This window comes from Diplotaxodon limnothrissa, linkage group LG22 (genome assembly GCF_057381915.1).
Source record: "Diplotaxodon limnothrissa isolate DT_005_m linkage group LG22, D_limnothrissa_male_GT1.1, whole genome shotgun sequence".
Lineage (NCBI taxonomy): Eukaryota > Metazoa > Chordata > Actinopteri > Cichliformes > Cichlidae > Diplotaxodon > Diplotaxodon limnothrissa.
This window is the reverse complement of record NC_140616.1, coordinates 755,001-769,766: the sequence shown is the minus strand read 5'-3', so window position 1 is coordinate 769,766 and position 14,766 is coordinate 755,001. Positions and strand designations below refer to the sequence as shown.

Genomic DNA, 14,766 nt, shown 5'->3' with positions numbered 1-14,766 from the left:
GATGCAGGCAGCACTGAGTATTAGTACGCTCAAGCCTTTAGTGGCATTTAATGGCATCTTTGTCAGGACACGTGAGTCCATTTCCTTTGTGGAGTATGTGTGCGTCCTCTACGCTCCGTCACACTTTCAGGTCTGAAGCTGCCCTCACTCATTACGTTACCCTGATGACGTCCACCGTTGTCATCAGACACGTATGAAGCTTGCCACGCTGCCGGTTTCTCAGCTGACGTATTAAACAGCTGCTTTCCTTCATGTGCGGGAAACAACATAAAACGGCGTCTTCAGTCCCCACGCTGCGCTCTCCTGCTCAGCTCGGCAGGAGCAGGAGAGCGCAGGCTCCTTCCCGTCTCTGTTAGCTTAGCGCCGAGCATCATCTTCCTCACACCTGCACAGAGGTAAACAGCTGGCCCCTCCCAGCGCCACGCTCAGAGGTCAGACGACCGACGGGGAACATTTAGAAACATTGGCTTTGTGCCCGCCTCAGAAACAGCAGCACACACGCCCAAGGGCGCCGTCGAACCCGACGCAGCTCGCCTGTTTGGATGAACTGTGGAGACATCACGTATCCATCCGCCCAGTGACGCCAGAGACCTGCACTTTGTATACACAAGATATATATGAGCTTATATGTACACAACATGTACCGTGTACACACACGGACACACACCTAACGGTGTGAAACACCTCCGGCCGTGTGCTTCTTGTTGTTGATTGATTCCCACTGAGCTCCATATTGTGTTTTCATCGACCAGATCAATCTATGTGGGTGTGTGCCGTGAAGAGACTGCAGACTGCTGATTGGTCAAGTCAATCAAGACTGATGAGGGAAGGTCAGCAAAGAGACAGCAGCAAAAACACACACACACACACACACACACACACACACACACACACACACACACAGGTGTTTGTCCTGGCATGTTTGTGAGGACCTTCTAATGAAGCCCCTCGTTGCTGACTCGGTGCTGGAAAAGTCAAACAGCTTTTTGAAGTTTGAAGAAGAGAAACACAGACGAGTCATCGGCACTTCAAAGTGTCCTACATTCACCTGAACTCATGTTTCATTCTCACCTTTAGCCAACCTCAGCATCATGTCTCAAAATCCAAAAGATCTGTGATGGAGGCATCCTCACGAAGTCATTATAGGTGCTACACACACACACACACACTGAGGTGCCCACTCCCCTGTCCCCCGCTGTGTCCCCCTGTGTCCCCGCTGTGTCCCCCTGTGCCCCCACTGTGTCTCCCTGGGTCCCACTGTGTCCCCGCTGTGTCCCCTGCTCTGTCCCCGCTGTATCCCCGCTGTATCCCCTGATGTGTCCCACTGTGTCCCCGCTGTGTGCCCTGCTGTGTCCCCGCTGTATCCCCGCTGTATCCCCTGATGTGTCCCCGCTGTATCCCCGCTGTGTCCCCCTGTGTCCCACTGTGTCCCCTGATGTATCCCCGCTGTGTCCCCCTGTGCCCCCACTGTGTCTCCCTGTGTCCCCTGATGTGTCCCCGCTGTATCCCCGCTGTGTCCCCGCTGTCTCTCCCTGTGTCCCCGCTGTCTCCCTGTGTCCCACTGTGTACCCGCTGTATCCCCGCTATGTCCCCGCTGTGCCCCCCTGTGTCCCCACCGTGTCTCCATGTGTCCTCTGATGTGTCCCCGCTGTGTCCCCCTGTGCCACCCTGTGTCCTGCTGTCTCTCCCTGTGTCCCCGCTGTGTCCCCCTGTGCCACCCTGTGTCCTGCTGTCTCTCCCTGTGTCCCCGCTGTCTCCCTGTGCCCCCCTGTGTCTCCCTGTGTACCCACTGTATCCCCGCTATGTCTCCCTGTGTCCCCGCTGTGTCCCCCTGTCTCTCCCTGTGTCCCCCTGTGCCCGTGCTGTGTCTCCCTGTGTACCCGCTGTATCCCTGCTGTGTCTCCCTGTGCCCCGCTGTGTCCCCCTGTGTCCTGCTGTGTCTCCCTGTGTCCCCCCGCTGTGTCTCCCTGTGTCCCCGCTGTCTCCCTGTGCCCCGCTTCGTCCCCCTGTGTCCCCGCTGTGCCCCGTGTCCCGCTGTGTCCTCCTGTGCCCCCTGTGTCCCCATGTGTCCTCCTGTTTCCCCGCTGTGTCTCCCTGTGACCCGCTGTGTCCCCGCTGTGTCTCCCTGTGTCCCCGCTGTGTCCTCCTGTGTCCCCGCTGTGTTTCCTTGTGTCCCCGCTGTGTCCCCTGTGTCCCCGCTGTGTTTCCTGTGTCCCCGCTGTGTCCCCTGTGTCCCCGCTGTGTTTCCCTGTGTCCCCGCTGTGTCCCCGCTGTGTTTCCCTGTGTCCCTGCTGTGTTTCCCTGTGTCCCCATGTCCCCGCTGTGACACAGTTCCATCACTTCTCCATGATGACGCCTGCCTCAGGCTGCTTTGTACTGTAAGGTAGAGCCCCTGGAATAACACAGGGAAACCCCAACAATTGCACCATAACAGGCCAGCAAGCGCTTGGCGACAGTGGGGAGGAAAACTCCAGCATACGTTTTTGGGGCGAGGGCTGGTCTAGGTGACGCTGTCACCATCACACTCTGCTCCTCCCCTCACCTGTGACCATGTCTAAGCACCAGAGCCACTGCAGGGTGGAGACACCCAGCACCATCACACACAGAGCTCACCCCCTGTCTCACTCTCCCTGTCACTTCCTGTTCTGAGAGCCGGAAGTGTCAAAGCTATCAGCGCCATCACTTGAAGAAGGCGGGCGCTCGTTAGCAACAAACGGCCGCCTGAAATCTGTCCAGCGAAGCTGCTTTCAGTCGGAGAAAATGAAGACAATTAGCGTCAACACAACAGCTTCTGGCTGCTTCCTAACAGCTCTCATCGCCGCCTTTTCAGCGTGAGCCACACGACACGCTCAGTCCATTTGTAAGAGCTCCAGCTCATTAAAAAGCACTTTAACACACTGTGACGGCTCTTTTTCCTGCTCTCACACACTCTGAGATGCAAACGCTCTCGCCAAAGCATTTGGCAAACACATGATCACACACGCTTCACACTTTAGGCGACACACACGCTTTTGTTTTTGTGCGCTGGAGCCGTCAGCGCGCTGCTGTAATCACACGCTCGGTGTCGTCGGCGCACACACTGTAATTAGGATGTCGTCTCTTCTGGAGGGCGTGTGGCGAGGCTACTGCTTTCTACCACAGAGATAAAGGCGGTGCTCGTTCACGCCGTCCTGAGCTGCAACACGACACGCACAACAAAGTCTGCAGCTAAACTACAGGTCACACGTCTCAGAGCGTCCTCGTAAACCTTGAGGCTCGCCGGCGGGGAGGTGCACCCCCCCCACCACGCACGCACGCGCGCACACACACACACACACACACACACACACACACACAGTAACAGCAGCTCCCAATAGGGCTTTGGAGTTGACGTCACGCCGCAATGCATTGTGGGAGCGCAGCTCCATTTTCGGGGTCTACGAATCAAAACAAACACACTGTGTTGGAACGACGACGACAAGAAACATGCTTAAAAGCAGCTCAAAAGAAAACGGACGGTATAGAGACCGATTGCGTCCAGAGGCGAAGCAGCGGTACTTGAAAAAAAATAGAGTGCATCGCAAATCTGGACCCATATGAAATACGGCAGTGGAGTAAAGACCCAGACGACTTACCGCCACTGTCCTACCCCGATATCTTCACGTATCTTGTTTGTGGAGTAAGCGCTTACACAGCGAACCAGTTTCGTAATTACAAGTCACTGGAGGCGCACATCCAATTTACAAATGGCTGGGTGCAAGATTTGGCTATTTTCAAGCCGCCAAACTCTGAGTACGTCGTCAAAGGAAGTCAGCTGGAGTGCACCGAGTGAAATAGCCATTTTCCACCCCCCACCATAATTAATGTTACACATTTATCATTTAACTGCTAAAATATCGTTATCATATTATATGCCCATAATTGTAAAGTACATGCAAGTTAACACATTGATAATCGGGCAAATTATTAACGCCAATTTGTGTCCTTCCTGTCTCATTTCATTTATTGTCTTTACATCAACCAATCAAGTCACTCCATTCTATGTTTGATCGCAATTTATATAACTTCTGAGACCACCAACGATGATATTATTCAGCTATAAAGTGTGATGTGAACATATTTAGAACTTACCGGAATGAAAATGTCTTGAGCACACCAGCTGATATCTGGAGACGTAACAGAACTTGATATCAGCTCGTCTCACGGCTGCTATCCAGGCTAGACGCCTTCGTTTGGTAATATCCGATACATGAGCTCCTTCATGTTGCTTCCAGGTTGGGAAAGCATAAAAAGACAATCCAAACTTATTCCCGTGCCGGTCGTAAGATCGAACATTGCAGCCGACCGTACAGCAAGTACGAACCATGGCTATGCTTTCGCTCCTTACTTAGACCCCCAAAATGGCGGATCGGGCCAAAATCCTTTCCACGCCCACCCCCGTGACATCACGCTCCAAAGCTCTATAACAACAACCTCCCACGCTCCTGTGAGCTACAGCAGCGATGCAGGCTGAAAGTGTGTGTGTGATCACTAACAGCGTTGCTATGGTGATATGAATGTGACCCCTGAGCAGACAGCTCGAGGCCCCGCCCCTGCTAACAGATGTCACATGATCAGCTGCAACAGGTTAAGGTGAGCGCCGCGAGCTCTGCGGATCTCACAGAGACAGACTGCTGAAGAAACTCACAGCACCAGGTAGAGTACTCAGAGTACTGAGTACTGAGAGAAGTGCGAGTACTGTGAGTACTGAGTACCTGAGTAAATGGACTGGTTCTTATATAGCGCTTTTCTACTCTTCTGAGCATCAAATTGCTTTACACAACTTGTGCATTCACCCACATTCATACTCCGGTGGATGCATCGGAGAGCAATTTGGGGTTACTGTGAGTACTGTTCGTCCATTCCGTCCTAAGAAGCTGACATGCTACAGGCGCAGCTTGATGGGGGGCGTATTGCGAGGTTTCAGATACAGGGAGGAGCCAGGAGCCAGGTGTTAGAGCTGCAGGTGAGCCTCCATCTTTTATATACAGTCTTTGTTGGGAGCCACTGATGCAGTTGGAGGATCAGAGAAGTGATTCTGAGATATCTCTGACAAACCTTCAAACAAATGTCACCATAAGACACTGAACAGGTCAGAGCTGCGAGCGTCCTTTAAATGTCAGCGCTCACTTTCATGTCATTAAAAAGATGGAAGAACGCCGGACGCCATCTCCTCCCCGCGGCAGCACAAACCCCCTCAGACCGCTTGGGTCCGCGGCCGATCGCGGCGCTCGCTTCTCGGTGAGGACGAGTTCACGCGTGTCCCGTCAGCAGGACAAACTGACATCGCAAACCAGCAGCTGAGAAGTTTGATGATCGTTCTCGTGGTTTTACATCATCATCCGTGACGCCTGTCGGTCTGACAGGCGTGTGAGCTCCGACCGGAGCCCGGTCTGTCGGACCCACGCTAACAGCACAAACTTCATTTCCTGGATCGGCCGTCCTACGATCAGGAACGCGCACAAACCGCAGTCACGTCACCCAGGAAGCACCGGCGTCTGCACGACTCACAGCGCCGGTGTTCTGACAAATCGTCCTACAGTAAGTAGTTTATGCACATTTCTGCTGTCACAGAGCAATTCCAGCACAATTTAAGTAGGTATGACGGTTTGCCACTTAACGTTGCCCATCAGAGTATGCTTGTAGCTCACATTCACAAAGGTAGGATGGTTTGGCACTTCATTTCGTGTTGTGCGCATGCGCAGAAACAACGGGTAGGATGGTTTGTCAGGTAGGATGGATTCCCAGAACACCGGCGCTCCTCTAATGAAAAGAGTGCACTGCTGCATGAGGCCAATCTCAGTGCAGCGAGTCCACGGGGCTGCGTCGCACGGCATTAAAGAACCAATTTGCAGAGAAAACGTCGTTATGGGAACCGTTCCCTGCAAAACGATGTCATTACAGTAACGACAGCCACTCTAGCGTGGCGCTGTGGATGAACGTGTGCTCAAACATCACTCATTCATTGTTGTCTGAGTCCTTCACACCCGGCTGCCCGACACCAGGAAGTTAATGGTTCAGACACCATTATGAAGGAGGTGCCTGCTATCAGGCCACCAGGGCAGCAGCAGCAGCTCTCTTACAAGCAGAGCTCCACACTGAGTGTGAAAACGGGTGCGGCGCCGAGCACGGACAGAGTCACCCTGCATCTTTATCGAGCTGCGGTGCGATCCCCGCAGGCATCAATAAACCCTGAAACTAAAAGGAGAGTTAATGACGATACGATTAGCTCGAGTCAGGAGACGAATCCCTGCGAGCACGTCGGAGCGTCCCCGCTGCTTCGCATCTGCTACGTCTACAATCATTTCAGTCAGTCGGGGCTAATCGCCTGCACACGGGTATTGATTACGGGGAAGTCTTTGTTCTCTAACCCGGCGTGTACATGACTGCAGGCTGCGGCTTTATGCTCGCTTCCTGCTGCCGTTTCACCGATTTACGAGGCAAATGAGGGGCGGAGCTGAAGTGCACAAACACCTGAGCGCAGCCGGCGTGCACACAGCATCACGCTCGCACTGCTGCGTGCACAAACATCACACACATGGATGCAGCTCAGAAAAACCGACGTTTCACATGCTGCTCGTCACACTCGAGGTCCTGATGTCAAACACAGCTTCACTCGACAAACAGGACACGCCGAGGCTGACGTGTGAACAAGGAAAAGTTCCCACTGGAGACTCACACATGGCTCATACATGTTAATATCAGCTCCATGCACACACACACACGCAGGTGATAACTCAGTCACATATCACAGCCATCAAACAGTGACATCATGAGCACAGCTGGGGTGGAGGTGGGCTCCAAAGTGGCTTGCAGTCGCTTACAGGGCGTGGCCTACAGGAGCTCAGCCGGCCTGTCAGACCTGATTACGTCTGATGTTTTACTATGCGCTCCTTCATCTCCTCACTTCCTCCTGATTCCCCTTCGCAGCACGGTGACCCGCTCCGTTCACCTTTCTCCATTTCATCACTGCTATTGTGGCTGCTGACGTGCCGCCGCCTCTCGAGAACACTCGACGCACTCCTGAAAGACGAAGTCGGCTGGTGTCAAGTAGAGCGCCTATCAGCGACGTTCACGCCTGTCCCCTCTCCGGCTTTAATCACAGTAATGCAGCTCCGGGAGCCTTAATGGATTCACTGCGTGGGTCTGCCGGCGCTCTGAATGACAATACGCCAGCCGGCTTCCCAGCAGGACTCCTGACAGGCAGGTAGCAGCCGAGCTGCAGCCTGAATACAGAGCAGGCAGCTGCGTTTGATCTGTGGGGCTGGGAACTAGCGAGGGTAATGATGTCAAACCGCGCGACGAGCTACTGTACGTCAACGGTCAAGCCGGAGCTCGTTAGCAGATGACGACGTTCCTCAGAGTCACGTCCTCCAGGTTCCATGCTCGCTGACAGACGTTTTAACTCAAATTCCCATCTGAATAATCTTAAAGTCATCCAGTGCTTGGACCTTCATTAGCGTCAGAAGCAGAAGGTAACAGGACGTATTTGCTCATATTGTGGCCTGTGGCCTGTCCTTACACACACCTTTAATCCGCTTGCATATGTAGGTAACAAAAGGTCATGTTTATACGGTCACTGTGAGGACCCACAGCCCTCTGATCAACACTAACAACAGAAGAAGAAAGGTTTCTTACCGTAGGCGGAGTCGGCGGTGGACTCCTGGTTCCGTGTCGTAGCCAACACGTCAGCTGCACAGATTCAAAATAAAACAGATTCATCTCATTTATTCTCCACTTCACTTCCTGTACCTCTCTGTGTTTGTGCATAGACCTGAGTGTCGTCGCTTTGACATATGGTCACACATGGACCTTACTTGGGCAGGTTGCCATGGTAACTCTGTTCAGTTCACTGCAAAAAAAAAGCCATGCCACTCGTAGCAGATTTCTACTTACAGTGCTGCTGCTCTTATTTTGAAAGTTCAACCCAGACCCCTCTCATCAGACCTGCTGACAGGAGCTGAGCTGATCTGATGGATTAGAGATACTGTGTGTGTGTGTGTGTGTGGGTTTATATTATAGATTAAAAAAACAGGATGGATGAATGGATGGATGAATGGATGAATAGATGGATGGATGGATGGCTGGATGAATAGATGGATGAATGAATAGACGGATGACTGAATAGATGGATGAATAGATGGATGAATGGATGGATGAGTGGATAGATGAATGGATGAATAGATGGATGGATGAATAGATCGATGGATGAATGGATGGATGGATGAATAGATGGATGGATGAATAGAAGGATGAATGGATGAATAGATGGATGGATGACTGGATGAATAGATCGATGGATGAATGGATGAATCGATGAATAGATGGATGGATAAATAGATGGATAAATGGATGGATGGATGAATGGATGGATGAATAGATGGATGGATGAGTAGATGGATGAATGGATGGATGAATGGATGAATAGATCGATGGATGAATGGATGGATGGATGAATAGATCGATGGATGAATGGATGAGTAGATGGATGGATGAATGGATGAGTAGATGGATGGATGAATGGATGTATGGATGGATGAATGGATGGATGGATGAATGGATGGATGGATGAGTAGATGGATGGATGGATGAATAGATGGATGAGTAGATGGATGGATGGATGAATAGATGGATGAGTAGATGGATGGATGGATGAATAGATGGATGAGTAGATGGATGGATGGATGAATAGATGGATGAATGGATGGATGAATAGATGGATGGATGGATAGATGGATGGATGAATAGATGAATGGATGAATAGATGAATGGATGAATAGATGGATGAATGGATGAATAGATAGATGGATGTTTGCAGGGATCATTGCAGCGTCTGAGTTGGGTACCCTCTATAGAACCAGTCTGGTGTAACCGTGCAGGTAAGCAGGACCCTTGGTCCACACAAACACGCATACAGCTGTTATCGTGCGCACTGTGGGTGTAACCTGCAGGTTTATCTCACCGCGGCAGCTGTCCGGATGAAACGAGTGGTCGCCCTCGATATCCTGCTCAAACCCCGCCCTGCAGACACGGAACAAGGAGAGGGAGGAGAGGAGACGACAATCAGGACGGTGAAACATCGAACAAAACCAGACGCTGCACTGCTGGTTACTGTTGCCGGGGAGCTTAATCGGTGACAGGTGATGGCTTGGGACAACATTTAATCAGATTTTGTCACATGGTTCATCTGCAGCGCACGGCTCCGTGCGAAGGCCACAGGAGCTCGTCCAATTAAAGGCAGGAAGGTCGTCCAGCCCGAAGACAGACGGGGACAAGAAGTGACCATGAAACACACACACGCACACAGGCGCACACACACACACAGTATCAGTAAAGCTGCTGTAAATGAAGTCAATTACTTTCCGCTCGGCGTCTCCTGCTCGCCGTTTTGTCCCTGCTGTTTACCGTCTCTGACTCCATCACCACCAGCGCCTCCACCTGACCTTCAAATCCATTTTTAAAGAGGCAACAAATCAGGATTTCACAGCCACACGGGACAAAAAAGTGGAGCGAGTACCGCCGCCACACAAACACCAGTGGGCTGTTAGAAAGATAAAACACGTTAACACAGGAGCGAGTTTCCCAACATTCCCAGTCCAATCACCGCGGCGTGCATTCCTCCCAGCTGTCCGCATCACCGACACGTCTGATGAATCCCAGGAGAGCGTCTCCGTCACCTGTGCAGTTTCAGAGCCTCCGCCCAGGCCATCAGCAGCTTTTACTGACTTCTTCTCAGTTGGGGATCAAAAGTAATAACCTGAAACTATGACATGTGTCACGCCTTCACGTACGCACACGTCCATGATGTCACCGCCTTTACACCATCCGTGTGTGTCCTACGCTCCTCTGACTGTGAGACTGGATCGGCCTCCGCACGAGGACTAAGGTCGTCCACAGCAATCGCTCGGGAGGGTCACGATGGTGGCAGCAGGAATGATCACCATGGAGACGATGCTGAGAGGAAAGCTGGGACGCGTATCCAAGCCGGAACGTACGACCCGCTTTCAGCAGCTGTCCTGCCTGCCGCTGTGACTCACTACCAGCCGTGTGAGCGTCCTCTCAGCTGATCTGTGCCGCTCAAACACGCACAGCTAAATAACCAACGGACGCCCGGCTTCCACATCTGTGCACGTGGAGGTGACCCTGAGCTTCAAAGGCCTCAGGTGAAGGTGTGAACAAGAACAGGTTTAATCTCGACGTTAACCGCAGTCGGACAGACGGGCCATCTTCAAACGCTCACCAGGAAATCTGAAATCTGTCAGCAGTTATTACCGAGCCACTCTCCCAGCGTCCGGCGATCAAAGCTTTTCTTCCAAACAACAAGAAAAGCGAGCCAGCATCGACAGGAAGACGGAGCCGGCACAGAGTTTCCAGGTGTTGGAATCTTTGCCCACAAAGCTGCTGGGTTTGCCACGCCGCTGCGATCTGTGACAGAAGCATCCATCAGCCCGATCGCACCGAGCCCACACCCGAGTTTCATCTGGCACGCGTGTTTCCAGCTCTCTTTACCACGCTCTGCCCGTACGGCCAACACGCCTGCTGGTTGGCAGCTGTCCGGCAGCTGCTCGCTGTCTTACTCTCTTCCTCCGCTTTGTGTCTGATGGATTCATCACTTACTGACAAACACACAAAAAGAGGCATTTGGATGAATGTTCACTGTTTACAACAACATGTGACCAAACATGCAACGCTGTCACAACAGCCACAGAGGGAACACAGCCAGTTTCCTGAGGCGCTGAGACACGCGTGCGCACGTTTTCCATGCTTCCCAAACCTTAAATGAACCGAACGCGTCACCACAAACCATGTGACAACGTTATTATTGCCCAGGTGTGTCAGAGAGAGGAACAAAGGGGAGCACATGAATATCCCAGAAAGCTACAGGAAAGAGCTCAGCTGAGACGGAGACCGCCTCCTCCACCTGGTGTCAGTGTGTTCACGGGAGATCGACCAGCAGGTGATGGATGCGGCCTGACACCACCTGAGGGCTCCGAGTTCTCCTCACACGTCACCTGCACACACCTGCAGGCCTCTAAAACACGTCGCTGTAAAACGTGCTGTCCACGCTGTGACCTCTGACACCTGTGTTCCTCTTCTTACTACATCTGAGAGGGAAGGACGGCGCCGGCGCCTCAGGCGCGAAGATACCGTCGAACGGTTCAGCCGAGCTGGGGTGCGATGGACCTCGATGGAACACCTCTGAACACTGAAGCTCAGCCACACAGACCCACAGCGCCGCCCGAGCAGGAGTCCCCTGTAAGCCGTCACACGTGGGAGTGTGTCTGCAGAGCTTCCTGTGTACACAGCGAGCACACTCTCCCTCCCCGCTCAGACCGTCTGCACGCCAGAGAGATAAAACCACACCACCCAAAAAAGTTGGATGAATTATGGAGGAGCGGGCGCTGCAGAACATTCGTTAAACTGAATTTATTATGAAGCGTTTTGCTCTCGCTTCCTCGTCGCTCTATATTTACCTCTGCGAGTGCCACCCCCGCGCTCGCTCCAGCTTCCACCAGCGTGGGCTGAGCTGTAAGTGAGGAGCGAGAACAGGAGGAGGTCGCTATAAATCCCAGCCATGTTCAGGCACCTGAACGCCTCGCTCATGCAGAGGGGCGCGCCTCAGAGGAGGAGGAGGGGATGGAAATAGACTCCGTCAGTCAGCCAGAAAACGCCGCTGATGCTGAATGGCGTTTTGGTGCTGATGGCGTGGAGGCAGGTCGGGCATGTGCGGCTGAAGAACACAAATGTGTACGTAGGCGCTTTCACAGCATCGCTGTTACATTCACGCCCAGGACGGAAACGCTGCTGGCACCGGCCCTGCCCACCGCTGCCCGGCATTGATGAACGGTCCTCCATGTGACCTTTCCCAGCCGGGATGTCAAACACAGTAGGCACTGCGATGCCGACCAGAGCGATGGTGGAACCATCAGGACTGAACCCTGGACCCGCTCAGGTGTGTCTCCTGCAGGTGTTTGGGCCGTGAGGAGGCCAGAGCCGTGCTGCTTGATAAGAGGTGCAGACAGACTGCAGGAGCAACGTTAATCACCCACCTGAGCGACCCAGCCAGCTGTTCCAGCTGCTGTCATTTTATGACGTCATCAGTCGTTGTTACAGTAAAGTGGGCAGACCTGTGAGGGTCGCTGATGCTTCATCGATCGTGTTATTGACATGGGAGGAGGGTGGAGCGGCATGAACATGGCCGACTCTGAGAGCGCCCCCTAAACATCTGAGTGCAGTTTGGATTTTAAACCACACGGATGTTTTCAGGTAACTGGCTCTCTACCTGCCTCCTCCTCCTGCTGTCCTTTTTTAGTATTCTGCAGCTGCTTCTCCATTTTCTGTCTTCACATGGAGTTATATAAGCTGCTAAACTTCCTCTTCACTCATCCCTTCTTCTCCCCGGAGGGAATCTGTTACTTTTCAGCAGAAGTTTGAGGGGCTGAAACTCCTTCAGCTCTGCAGGAACACCTCTGAGAGCGGAAGCTGCAGCTCAGCCTCCGGCAGGTGTGCCGGCTTCAGGCTGCAGAGGTTTCTGCGTGCTTCGGTTTCAATGAGACGTCCAAAACATCAGCTTCAGTTTCAGCAGAGCAGTGAGAAAATAATGAGACAAAAACAGGCGACTGGAACGACTCAGCAGCAAAACTCTTTCTCTGATCCTCCAGGAAACGACACTCAGCGTCCACATTTCTGACTGCACGTGAACGCCTCGCTGACGACGCGTCAGGAAGACGTTTTAAACATCCTACAAAACACCGTCGTCAGCACAGAGTCAGCGCTGTGGTCCTCCACAGATATCCATCCCCGACTTTAAACAAGACGAACCTCATAAACGCTGCGGTGAGCGGACCAAAGTGCTGAGTCAGAGCGCCGTGAATCTCTCCGACAAACCCGGCTGCACGTCTTCCTGACACAGATCTCTTCCTCTGTCTTTGTGCTGCTGCTCCTCTCTCATCTTCCTCCTTTCCACCTCTTGCATCACAGCTTCGCCTTGCTCTCCGTTTCCTTGCTCGCTTCCTTTTTATCTCACCCCGTCCATTTAAATCCTCTCTGCTCCGTCTGCATGGCAACGCCCGCTGTGTCGTTCACGCTGCTGTGGTGGAGATCATCTGTGTGACTTCCTCTAAACACTGAAACCATCTGTTTGCACCTCCGTCATCACCGCCATCTGAGCAGGACGCCATCATTTCCTGTCAGCTCTATGATGGTCATCATAAATAACCACCTGCAGCGTCTGCGGTGTGACAGCTCAGGACGCCGGGCGTGTGAGTGGACCACAGTGAGGCGCAGCTAGGCAACGAGTCTGCACGGCGACGGCTAAGCAGACCCACAAACTCAACCTGTCTGACACCAGAGCGATAGATCAGGCTGATATTTGATCAATAACACCGATTATGGACGAGTCAAAAATCACAGTTTTCTTCTCTGAGACATGAAACATTTCCTGAACCCCTGCTGTGTGCAGGTATTGGTGACCGTCTCCGCTCGGATCAGCTGATCAGTGTGTTTGTGTGCTGCCAGCGGGGAAGCTGCAGAGCGCCCTCTGATGTGCAGAGCTGTTATCGCAGCTGAAGGGTGTTTCTGAGTTTCACACGTATGTGCAGAGGCAACACGCCTGTAAGCCTCGTCACATCACTCTGTAACATGACGCCTTGTATGCTGTGCTGAATAAAGCTCAGATAAAGTGATTTCAGGTTAAATGATGAGCTGATGTCGTACACTTGAAACACATTGAGTCCGTCTGCACGTTTGCATGGATGTAAACAAATCAGCCGCAGGACGAGTTGGAGGAAGCATGGCGGAGTGCAAACACCCTGCCGGCGTTTTGCTCCCAGGCGAGCGGCTTCCTGACTCGAGCCTTTCTTGTGAAGTGTGCTTGGAGCGAAGCAGAGGTCCCTGCAGACGGCACACACTCACAGGAAACAAATATTCCTCGTGATGAAGAGAGAAAGGCTCGGTGCTAGAGAGCACACACTCAAATGAGTGTGAAGGGAAAAATTAGCATCGGCGTTTCCAGCTAATCCCTGACACTTCCAGAGAAAAAGAAAGTACAAAATGAGGCGTGTTAGGAAAGCGTGCAGACTGTAACCGCGCCATGCTGCGTTCATCGTCAAGATATTTTCAGTGTTTCTGCAGGAAATATCTGAGTTATTCCACATGTGCAGACCAGATGTTTGCTCAGACTGATCCGACCAGAGCTTCATCTTTACATGCTTTCATCCTCACATCATTCACTGAGCACAGCTTTATTTTGAAAAGCTCCGTTTGCCTTTGTGAAACAAGGACGACTCGTTTCAGGCGCAGATAAGTTCAAAGAACACAAAGTGTCTGATTTTATCTTCAGGACACGCCGAGGCTGCAGGATTCCTCCAAGAGCTCCAGTTTCACAATTTGGGATGTTTCCACTCACTTCCTGTGATCGTTCTCTCGCCTGCCGCCTGAGGACCCCAGCTGATGATATTACAGCGGCTGAAACACCCCTCCCCCGACCAGCGTATGAAAACAACATCAGATCGATCTGCGGACCCGGCGGACTAACCGACGCCGCGTCCACAGATCGATCGATGGCCCTCAAGAGCTGTGGAGTGGGCGCGAGCTACCTGACACTGTGGACCTATTGATTAGGAGATGAACACACCGCTGTGTGTGTGTGTGTGTAGGCTGAGATGGTTAAAGCTGGTAAACAAGCTTGCCGTCTTCCATTTACAGTGTTTTTGCTGCTGGACAGGGATTGGCCGAGGCAGCTCTCGC

At 52.5% G+C, this 14,766-nt stretch overlaps 2 protein-coding genes across 4 annotated transcripts in view; both read right to left on the bottom strand.

Annotated features, from left to right (window-relative positions):
- Positions 1-14,766, bottom strand: part of LOC146609071 (semaphorin-6D-like) — a 98,492-nt gene that overhangs the window by 11,912 nt on the left and 71,814 nt on the right. For all 3 annotated transcript variants that reach the window (XM_085346799.1, XM_085346801.1, XM_085346800.1), the window contains 2 exons: positions 8,981-9,039; positions 7,657-7,710 (listed from right to left, as the gene is read on the bottom strand). In XM_085346799.1, the coding sequence (XP_085202925.1) occupies positions 7,657-7,710; positions 8,981-9,039 (113 nt within the window). The remainder of the gene's footprint in view (positions 1-7,656; positions 7,711-8,980; positions 9,040-14,766) is intronic.
- Positions 7,941-8,919, bottom strand: LOC146609072 (uncharacterized). The gene has a single exon (XM_085346551.1). The coding sequence runs from the start codon at positions 8,841-8,843 to the stop codon at positions 7,941-7,943; it is 903 nt and encodes a 300-aa protein (XP_085202677.1). The 5' UTR covers positions 8,844-8,919.